The 11,617-nt window shown below is 44.2% G+C and overlaps 1 protein-coding gene across 1 annotated transcript; it reads left to right on the top strand.

Annotated features, from left to right (window-relative positions):
- Positions 1 to 2,704: 2,704 nt before the first annotated feature.
- Positions 2,705 to 8,194, top strand: si:ch211-212k18.5 (sal-like protein 4). The gene is made up of 3 exons (XM_029526934.1): positions 2,705 to 2,780; positions 4,455 to 7,834; positions 7,964 to 8,194. Exons 1-3 carry the CDS (start codon positions 2,705 to 2,707, stop codon positions 8,192 to 8,194), a joined length of 3,687 nt encoding a protein of 1,228 aa, XP_029382794.1.
- The last annotated feature ends 3,423 nt before the right edge of the window (positions 8,195 to 11,617 follow it).

Below are 11,617 nucleotides of genomic sequence, written 5' to 3'. Positions count from 1 at the left end.
GGCTGTCTGCAGAAAGTACAGAGACATTTCAGTAATGCAGATCAGCGCAAAAGGCAAGTTAGCCACTGAATATAAAACAGACACATTATGAGTGGCAGACAACTACTTATAATGTATTATTTCATCTTCAATAAATCAAGTACTTTGAAGACCAATCATTTTATTCTTATTCTTTTTTGTCCCACAAACCTATTATCAAAACTATAGTGAGTTCATCATTTACACAAAACTTTAATGCTCCCTTGTGTTAAATGGTAAATCTTAAGCTTTAAGTAAATGGTTAGACCTTTACTTATTTTACACTCAATTTCTTATTTAAACTAATGGCATATGCCAAACTATCAATTGGTAAAATATAAGATATGGAAATAATTCGTTAAAATATCATAAAATTGCACTATGAAGTCGTGTAAATGTAATTTAGTTCGCATAGCAACTGTTCCTAGTTGTTAGCATTAGCAAGCTAGCAGGTAAGGTGACGACTCTTAATTCTTTTGAGCCAAAATGTCGTCTCCACTTACGGTTTATCCGCTTCGTGTGAGGAAATACAAAGAAAAACGTTATGACTGCACCTTCTTCGACGTGTTTTAGCTTTAAATGAATCCGAATTTGATGGTTAATTTCGGGAGATACGCACTAATCAGTTCAGGCGAGTTCTTTCCTCAACAGGTGGCAGCAGGTGACGTAAAACGAGCGCCGTAACCTGATTGGCTGGTTGGCCACTGAAAACGCACGATAGAGGAATAGCGCTTTATTATTATTATTACTATTATTATTAATCTTATAATAATAATAATTATTATTATTATAAATTTGGGAATTAGTTTCCAGAAAGTTAAAATTCAAATTAAATAAATGTTTAAAATGTAAGCGTGGGTTTCTTCCGGTTTTCTTCCACCATGCAAAGACATCATGTTAAATTTAAATACATTAAATTGTCCATAGGTGAATGGTTGTTCTCTGTATGTTGGCCCTGTAACAGGTAAGCGGTAGAAGATTATTAAATATATAAATGAATTAAATATTAAGGCTGGTAAGGGCTACATTCATAGTATGTATAAGCTGTGATAACATAAATGTTTATACACTGAAGAAATTATGTCTTAGACTGACTTTTAAGGCTTTCAAAGCTTTTTCTATTTGTAATTTTCTATCAACTTTTCATGTGAAGCTAATGGGCTTGATTGAAGTCAGACACTTTTTTTGACCACCCCAAACTGTAGCCCTTTAGATAAATATGGCGGGTTAATTCCTCCTAATCAAATAATGCCCTGTTTTCTTACACAGCCTCTGAGTGCATATATGTATAATTTGAGACACCTACTTAAATATGCCCCCCCCCCTCCTCCTCCCACTGTTTTCTCTCTCTCCCTTTTATCCATTTCTCCACGTGGTACAGGAGTAAAGGCAGGGGGTGAAAGAGGGGCATTGTGCTGTGCAGCAGTGGATCCGGGGGTTCATAGTGAGAGAGGGGAGATGCTCACTCAACTGTGTCCGGCACGCCATTGTCAAAGATTCCCATCTATTCTCTGCCTTTTAAATAGAGCTCCAGTGTAAGATGCTTTTTCTCTCTCTCTGTGTTGGGGGGGTGGTGGGGGGGATAGGGGGTTATTATGCGGTTGGTTATAACACACGAAATACATGCATGCATGTGGAATGGCTGTGTGGCCTCACTTGCACACAGCAGACAGCAGACTCTTTGCACTGTTGTTGATAATTGGCCCTATAGAAATCAAAGAGGAGAAATATCTGTCTGTAAACTCTTCACAGGGACAACACCAGTGGGAAGACGGATTATTCACGCTTGCTGATGGGAAACACCTGCGAGTCAACCATAGCTATATAATTTCTTTATTTATTCATTCACCTTGCTCAAGATTGTAAAGCAGATGTAGAACACCTAGGGGTCCCAAACAGAGGTAACCTGGTTGATCAGTCACCTATTATGCATATTATCACTTGTTAATTTTGAATATTAAGATTTTATGATCTTCCTAAAATGGTTAAATCATTTACTTTTCATATCAAACTGCCGATTCCTACGGCCATTATAAATTGTTTTTTTTTTCTCTCTTTCTGATATCCAACGGCTTTGACACCTCACTGTCATGTTTCATTGAAAGTTTATAGCTGCTGTGTGAGTGTGTAAAGAAAAAATAAAGCTGGGGAGAAAGAGAAAGAGAGAACCAGGGAGGCTGTGTGTTACACGCCATTGAAATGCAAATATCATTGAAGAACAAGGAGTGGTTCTGTGTGTATGAGTGTGTATGGCGTGTGTGTGTGCGCTCCCTGTATGTGCATGCAGCGGGGCAGCAGTGGGAGAGGAGGGGCGCAAATTGGACAAGTTTTTTGGGTGAGAAGAGACTTTACAAAACAGCCACACACACGCACTCACAGCAGATTCTTATGACAAGACGCAGACCTGCGGATTTCCAAACACCTATGTCCTCCCTTTTTTTTCGGGTTTCCTCCATGAAAGCCCGATCTTTGAAAATTTAAAACTGCTAATACGAATTATTTTTTTTTTCTTAAAAAACAAAAACAAAAACAAAACAACAACAACAACAAACAAATCTAAGCGTTTGCGGTCATTTTGAACTTTGGATGCTTTGATGCTTTCAGGAGCGCGTCAAAGTGCGCAAAAACGTGCCCAGTGCCACTGAACCGACGGATGCCCCCCTCTCTGACTGAGTCGCCGTGAATCATGTCGCGCCGGAAGCAGAAGCGACCCCAACACCTCGTTAACTCGGATCCGGGTGGCCCAAAGCTGCTATCTCACGGTAAGAAAACATCTTTAGGAGTGTGCATGGGTTTTTGTCTTTGGATTTCTGCAGAGTGGCTGGATGTCTCGCTTACAGAAAGTGCATTGGTGCTCAACACTGCATGTGCAATTCACTTTTAAGTCTTCAAAAAATATTGAAAGAACATAACAAAAGCAAATGTTTTAATTGAGACTTACATGTCTTATGTGTGGCTCCTCTTTTAGTTTCATAAGTTTATGTATGCATGGCCACATTCCAACAAACGCACCTGATTTAACAGACTTAAAAGTTTAAGGTCTAAGTTTGTCAACTATAGACACCCCCCTTGCTTATTCATTCACTGTAATGGGCCCCACTAAATGGAGGCCTCAGGCTCTTTGGTTGGGGCCAATAAACTTGTCCCCGTGAAATGAATAGAGTAGGATTAACTAACATACATCTGTGGCCATTTTCATGTGCTGGGCGTCCTCTAGGAAACCAACAGGCTGCTCAGTGCTGACTGCTGGAGGTCTTTGATTAGTATAGAACACTCTCTTATTTGTTAGCAATAAGGTGCATGGGTGGGGGGAAGGGAAGGCAGTGTTTTTGGTAAAGATTAATCTTCCACCCTTCTATTCTCCTCTTCTTTTGCACTTCATCCATGCTTTTCTTCCTTACGCACTCCTCTCCCCCCATTTTCCACCTTCTCAATACTTCCCTCCCCTTTCTTTCTGCTTCTTTCTCTCCGGCCCTATTGACTGTATACTCCTACACAGTTGGGGGGTTTCACATTGGGGAAAAAAAAAGATTCAGACATTGCTCCCACACTTGTTCTATGAGGCATTGGGATATAGCGTCAAGTGCATGTACTTTATAATCGCTGCAGGAAAATTTCCACAAATGAATGTGGAGGTTTAGATTGACTTATTTATGTGTTTCCTGCAGGTTCAGGTTTGTTTATAAGTCAGAGGGAAGGAATTTCACTGAGGTACAGTCTTTCATTCCATTACTATATCTCTCCAGGAGGGAATAGTTAGTTTGTCTCTCCATTGTTGTTACCCTCCCCCCTTCTTTTTACTCTTTCTCACTCTGTGCTCAAGATTCTGAAAGAATTTGACCCCTGAGCGGCAGAGGTCAGATTAGTTGACCAATCAGAGTGTCTGGACAGTGCCCAGGAACCCTTAGTATGGCCTGACCCTTGACCTCAACTGTGACGTAAGGGGGGAAGGGTGAATAGAGAGATGAAAGACGTAACTGCTATAGGGAGGGGGTGGGTTAAGAGGGGTTATGGGTTGTCTTGGTGATGCCCATTGTCCTCTAAAATGTGTTGCCATAGCAGCAAGGTGGTCCGTAAGCTTTTTTGTGTGTGCAAGATGTTTGAGAAATTTTGCTGCGGAGAGCACAGATTGAGACAAGACATTACAAAGACTGCGGAGTTTCTTCCACATGTTTATTTGCCCGTTCAAGGCCATTTCCGAGCAGGCATTTCTTTTGAAGTCGTAACATGATAGTTTGGTCTGCACACAAATTTGAAAACTAAATTTGAAGACAGTAACTGGGAACAATGAAATAAACAAACTGAAAAGCAATTTACATACCTGAACCTGGATATTTGAACTTGAATTTCATAATTTTGTTCCTGCAAAGAAACACACAAATTTTCTAGTTTTAAAAAGTTCTTAACATTACTTTTTTTTTTTATGTCATCCTCAGATGACCACCTGTCAATGAAGTCACCATCCACATCTCTTGGCTCTGAACTGACGTCATCTGGATCCTCATCCTCTTCCCCCACCTCTCTTCAAGACTGCCAGCCGCCTTTGGCCCCTCGCCCATCCCCCGGTGGGCTCCACGCGCCCTCCTTACCCAGCGAGAGCTCGCCTCCTCCCCACTGGCCCAGCCACATTGCCCCCTTCACCACCTCCCTCCCCAACACCCACTCTTCCCTCTCTCCAGACTTTCCTCACCCCTCGCTGTCTTCCCAGACTCATTCGCCTCCTCCCCTGGGTCAGACCTCAGGTTCCCACAGTCTGGCCCACCAAGGGAACTCTCACTCCACCATGACCTCCCCACCGATGGGCAATTCAGCCACCACCACTACCACCTCCTCCTCTTCCTCCTCCATAGCCTCTCAGTGTGCGCCACCTCACCGGGACAGCTCCAGTCCAGGTCAGCAGCAGCCCTCCAGCTCTCCAGGGCAGCAAGGACAGATGCAGGTTCCTCCAACTCTAGCAGTACTCCTAGAGGAGCTGAAAGTTTTACAGCAGAGGCAAATCCACCAGATGCAGATAACAGAAGAGATCTGCAGGCATGTTTTAAGGCTTGGAGGTGCAGTTTTTGGCCAAGATAATGATGCACAGACCAGCGGCGCAGACAGCAACCTGAAGTCTGTGGGGGCAGCATCTTCATCACCAACACACCCTTCATCTGCCACTCCCGTGACCACAGCCTCATCACTTTTGACTGGCCTTCCGTCTTCCCTCTTCCCCCAGCCAGCCAACTCCAAATCAGGCTCCTCACATGCTAATGGTAGCAGAGCAGCATCCTCCTCTACCTCTTCCTCTTCTTCTTCCTCACTTTCTTCCACTATCAGCTCCTCTGTTGCCTCTCTACACCCACTGTCGTTGTCACTGGGTCTACCACCACGTTACCTCCATGAGAAATCATCTAACACCACCTCATTTGGCCACAGCAACGGTGTTGGCTTCGCTACGCCTTCCCTTCCTGCCATCAGCCACTCCCAGGACAACCAACCGAGTTCTTCTCTTGCCTCTGCTTCTTCATCAGGACGTCCTCAGCATGTTTGCCGTTTTTGTGGGAAAGTATTGAGTAGTGATTCGTCTCTCCAGATCCATCTGAGGTCACATACAGGTGAAAGGCCCTACCAATGTCCAGTCTGCTTGAGCCGTTTTACAACCAGAGGGAACCTCAAAGCTCATTTCCTGCGACACAGAGAGCAAAACCCAGAGCTTTCGCTATCCCTGTTGCCCCCAGCACTGTCTGAGCAATCACAGAGTGGCTCTGCCACTGGTGCCATCCAGAGAAGGCGTAAACGGCGGGCTGATGATGACGAGCCATATAGTGGAGTGAAAGGAAGCATTCCTGGAATGACAGAAAACATGGCTTTAGGTTTCCTGTCAGGTGCGTCAGCAAGGCCCTCACCTTCCTCTCTACCTCTGCCCCCCTCAGTGGACATGGCGCTGCTGTCCACAGCTCATTCACTGCTACAGCTAAACAGAGCCTCAGCAGCAGCTGCTGCCAGTGCATCAAGCACTGTGCTGCCTTCTTCTTCATCCTCATCTTCCTCGTCCATGGGAACTCAGTTTAAAGGAGCAAAGCAGCAGCGTTTCGATGAGAACACACCTCCACACTCTACTCTCCATGCAACCTCTCCGTACTCCCAACTGGCCCACCTCCCCAAGATTCTCTTCCCTGGAGGTACCTCCCCTCATCACCTTGCACTTCTACGGCCCCCAGGCCACCCATCCACCTCCCACCTCACTTCTCCTCATCAGCTACCCTTCCCCTTTCCACCTTTCCCTAAACCATCCACCTCATCTCCCTCCTCATCCTCTCCTACCACCTCTACCCAGACATCCGACACCTCCAAGTTGCAACGGCTGGTCCAGAAGCTTGAAAAACAACCTCAGGGAGGTGCTTCTTCCTCTTCCTCTGCCTCCTCTCCCTCCACCTCCTCACAAACACCTACTGAAGCCAATGGGGATACACATGGCCATGACTTGACTACCACCTCCAGTGCCTATCGCAGGGAAATGTTGGCTGCACTTGGCCTGAGCCCAAGTGCTAATGCTGCAGGACTTGTGACTAGCCAGGGAGTTTCTGGTTTGGGCACTACAACTACCACAACATCTCCTTCTTTGCCTACTGCCCAAGCTGCTAACCAGTGTGGTGTCTGCTTGCGTGTCCTCAGCTGCCCTAGAGCTCTGCGTTTGCACCAAGCCACACATCTTGGAGAGCGTCCATTCCCATGTAAACTGTGTGGCCGCTCTTTCTCTACAAAGGGTAGCCTTAGGGCCCACTTGGCCACTCACCGGGCAAGACCGCCAAATTCCCGTGCACTCAACTCTTGTCCGCTGTGCCCGCGTAAATTCACCAATGCTTTGGTTCTTCAACACCATATCCGCTTGCACTTAGGAGGGCAAATACCACCTGATGAGGACATGTCACCTGAAGATGGCACAGCAACAGAAAGCACTGTCTTTGATGATAGTGAGAGTGACTCCATCAGCTCCCCATCTAAAGCCCAACAACTCCTTCCCTTGGCCTTAACGATAGGCTCAAAGTCTCCAAATGATCTGCTCAACTCAGGGTCCATGTCTAAGCAATCTACAGCTTCTGATGTTACCTCTGTGAAGACTGAGGAATCTGAGGGTTCAACATCCAGTGTTAGCCCACCCCTGACCCGTAATCCCATGTCAGCGGGAGCTGGAGACCCCCTGCATCTGGGAAACAACACCCTAGCTGATGGTAGCCCCATGAACAGCTCCATGTACTTTGAGGAGGAGACTCAAGCTGACCCGGGCAGCACCAGTCCTTTCAAAGCACCATTAGCTAGTTCTCATTCAGCCGTGGTGAATGGAGATGCAGAGGCAGATGACACCCCTCTTTCCCTCTGTGTGTCGAAGCCCAGGCCAGAAAATGACACACTGCACCAAGGGATTAATAATGATGACACCGGCACTACTGCAAAACCTACAACCAGCCCCAATTCTAACTCAAAACCCCCATCAGAAAATCCTTTACCTGGACTCACCCCTCCTGCCAGCCCCAAAGCTAACCCAAAAGCAGAGGAGGCCTGTGGTGATGTATCACAAGGGCATCAGGAGAGAGATGCTGCCCAAAGCAGCGGAAAGGGTGAGACTACCACACCCAAAGAGCCGTTGCCAGCGTTGAATCCAGAGCTGGCCAAAGACACACCAATGGAGGAGGGTTATGCTGTTCCAGAAAAACCTGCAGAGGACCCAGAGCCATCTGTCCCAGCACCAGCTCCACAGAGCCAGCTTCCCCGCCCAGACAAGCCCTACAGCTGCTCCCACTGTGGAAAAGCATATGCTAGCCGTAGTGGACTTAAGGTTCGAGTTAACACTGTTTGATATTGTAAAATAAAGTGATTAATATGATTGTGACTGTATATAATCACGCCTTTTTATGTAATGTACTATTTAGACTTTTTGACTAAATTACATGTTTCTCATTTACAGGGACACATGAAAACTCACCCTGGAGCATTGACCAGTACTCCCTCCAAGGCTCAAACCAATGACAATGACATTGCAGAGGATCGCAGTTCGCATTCAGCCAATAAGACACCAACAAAGCAGGATGACAAGCCGGGATTGGCTAAATCCCCTGAGAAAGGTGACAGCACCGATCCTCTACCAATCAGTGTTGGTCCTGATGTGGCGGGCGAGCCGATGGACACTGCTGTGTAGAGAGTTATCACTGTTGAGAGGCTGCAGTCAGTTTTTAAAGGGTCCTGACAAGGGAATGTATTTTTTTTTTTTAATAGAATGAGATTTAGAGTTATTAATTCAAATTCATGTTTACCTTTTGTATTAAGCAGCTATCTGTAGTTTATGTTGTAGTACCAATACAAGAGACTTTTGAATGTAGTATATTAGGTATGTATTTTTGTATTTGAAAGACCACAGTGAGGCCTTATCTTACACACTTCACAGCATTGTCATGATGAGAATTAAATGTTTGCGCGTTTTTTGCTGACACCTACTTCAGCACATACTGTATAATATCAAACCAGTATAAGCTGATTTTTTTTTTTTTTTTTTTAAGTGGAGGATCCAGAATTTCACTAAATGAACTCCATACCAAAATGGGCCAAATTAATAATGGCCAGTGTCTGCACATAAGCAGTTGTGCTGCGGTTATGTTTTCTGCCTTTTTAATGTTTTTTTTTTTCTGTTTTTCCTGTTTTTAATGCAATGCTGCTGAATGCATCTTTCTTATGTGCTGAGTTGCACTGTAAGTTGCACTGTGTCCCATGCTGCCGAAACACCACCAGGAGCAAACACATGCTAGCAATGACGATAACTACAATAATGGGGATAAAAATAATGATGGCGATGATTGTGTTAGAATAACAGTACTTTGTGAACAGTCCTGTACTTATAGCTGTAATCTTTGCTAGAAGTGACAAATGACCTTATTCATACTGATGATTGTAAATGGTTTTTCTTGTTGTTGATCTGCAGTGACAACAAGGATGAGCCCCGTCCGTTAAAACTCCCCCTCCTTCACCCCCACTCCCCATCCCATTCTCCTCTCTCAAAGCACTTGAGAGTTTTCTGCTCTTGCAGAAATTGTCTGCACTCACTGCATTCCTGCTTTGCCCAGTTGAGTATTTGTATGCTTTGCTTTACCCTTTGTAAACCCTTCTTTGTAGCAATGTTCCCATGCTTCCCATGTGATGTATAAAAGAAAAATAAAACATTGGTGATGAGAAGAGGAGACCTGTTTGTTGCTTATCCATGTTTTTGTTTTTTTTTTTTTGGGGGGGGGGGGGGGGCTGGGGGATTTGCAGTTTTGTCTGGGTTCAGTTTAAGTCTCTGTTTCTGTGAATTTAATTATCTGTTTCTGTATTCTGTTTGCATGACTCTTAATTCTGTATGCGCCTGCATGTATGCTCTGTTTTCTTGTGTTTGTTCCAGCTCTCTGTGTGTCTGGATTGAGAAGGGGGGGGGGGGGGGTCCTTTGTCTGGTGTGCTGGGCTAGCTGTCTCTTAATTCTGCTTTTTTTGCCCTCTGTGTCTTTTAATATGTTTCAGTTCCCCAGTACTGTGAGTGTGTGTGTATGTGTGTGTGAAAAGGATAATCAGAGTCTGTATGAGTGTGATTGAGGGTGCAGCTGTAGAGGCCGCCACCTCCCTCTCTCTCTACCCCCCCCTCCCCTCTCTGTGTCATACTCTTTTATACACACTCTCTTTCATTTTCTCTTTCATTTCTCTCCCTCACACTTTCTACTCACCCCCTCTCACCCCTGTACCCCCCCCCCCATCCCTCCTCCACCTCCCACCCCCATGTAATGAGCTGACACACAGGAAGCTCTAATCCTCACACAATGCCACCCCTCTTCCCCCCAGAGTGACTGGGTGCGGGACAGGGGGCAACAAGGACCAACCTGGCCCAGCTGTCCCCAAAATGGCCGCCTTTAATCCCTCCAGTTTTTAGCCTACAGGAGCTCCCGAAACCATGACAACCAGTAACCAAGGACAAGAATGGCCAGGGCAGAAAGCAAGACAAAAGGAGTGAAAGGAGCCATGTGTGAGAAGTTTGTCCACATGCGTTTGTGAGCGACAAGGGATGTGTCTCAATCAAAAAACAAGAAAGACAAAAGAAGTCAGTTTAATGTTTTTTTGTGGGAGGCTGTCGCAAAAAAAAAAAAAAAAGTCCACAGGTGTGATAGGGATGTTGCAGACTTTGATCATGTCACACATTTATCACTCATCGATAAACTCATCGATAAACGATAATCATCCAACGTCAATTTAGGATGCTAAATAGAAAGGACAATAGTTTCTTCAGGTGTTAAAGATCATGAAACTTGCATATTAAGCTTTCTATTGATGAAGAAACAACAGCCAATTGGTAGACAAAGCAGCTGTTTGTTCCCCATCAACTGTTGATTAATTTGATTTTTGGTCATTAATAGCTATTTAACTACTCTCCAGATAATTTTTGTATTTGTTTGAAAGTAAAATCTGTATTATATGGGAACACTGGGTATGAATCCCAAATGGCAAACTCTTACTTTCATCCTACTTTTAATTCTTCAGCATTTATAAGCACAATAGCATGAATAAATAATGAATAACTATGACTCCTTCTGTGGATGCAAATAAGTTCAGGCTGGTGTAAAACTGGACAACAACATAAAAGTAAAAACTACCATAATGAGAGTTCTCTGTTTTTTTCATGAGTCATACAAATGTATTGTCCATTTGTGGGGTAAACAAAGTGTGTTGGCTATCTTTGAAGCTTACATTTTGTACAGTACAAGTGGTTTAATTTACCTCCCACTAAGAGGAAATTCATAGACCTTTCATGGAAACTAATCCTCTATATGTGTGACGAATGACTGACATTTATCTCTTGTAAATTAGACACACATCTCAATAAGACCTGCTGATTTAAAGATATAAAGAGTGAACGAGAATTAAAATGATGGATCACGAAAAACACTTCAGGGACATTACACGGTATTCCTGAAATGTACTTTTCTACAGTGGGTATACAAAGATCATTACATATTCTGGATAGATGCCCAAGTCTTAGATTTACAAGTCGTTCACTATTTCTGAAATCCACAAGAGGGAGCCATCATCCAAAGTTCTGCCATCCGATAATCAAGCTGAAGTATATTAACGAAACTTATTTCATCTTTTAACAAATAATGAACATCCTGATCCCCCTTTTTGAGTTTAACTTTACTTAAATAATAATAACGATAAATTGTAGTATTACAGAATAATGTGTTTGCTTTAGAAATAAATCATCCCGTCAATCACATTTCGTACAGTCTCTGACTCCATGAACACAATGAGTCCTCTCCTCTGAAGGGACTGTGAGTGGACTAATCAAACAGTATGTATTTACATGATGAAGTCGCTTCACACATCGTGCTGCTGTTAATTTCCTTCTCTCTCTGTCACTATCGATGACACCAGCTTGATGTCGGCGATAATTTAATTAAACAGCATCACTTCACACGGAAAGCCACTCAGGTGACACAATGTGAGGCAGTGAAAGTCCCCCCCCACCCCCCCTCCACCCCCTTTGGTCCGTCTCCTTGGTACTAAAGACACAAGTGCATCAGCTGAACAGGAACAGAGCTGAGTGAAA

This window comes from Echeneis naucrates, chromosome 18, assembly GCF_900963305.1.
Source record: "Echeneis naucrates chromosome 18, fEcheNa1.1, whole genome shotgun sequence".
NCBI classification, from domain to species: domain Eukaryota; kingdom Metazoa; phylum Chordata; class Actinopteri; order Carangiformes; family Echeneidae; genus Echeneis; species Echeneis naucrates.
Note: the sequence above shows the minus strand (reverse complement) of the source record. Positions and strands in the feature narration are given on the sequence as shown.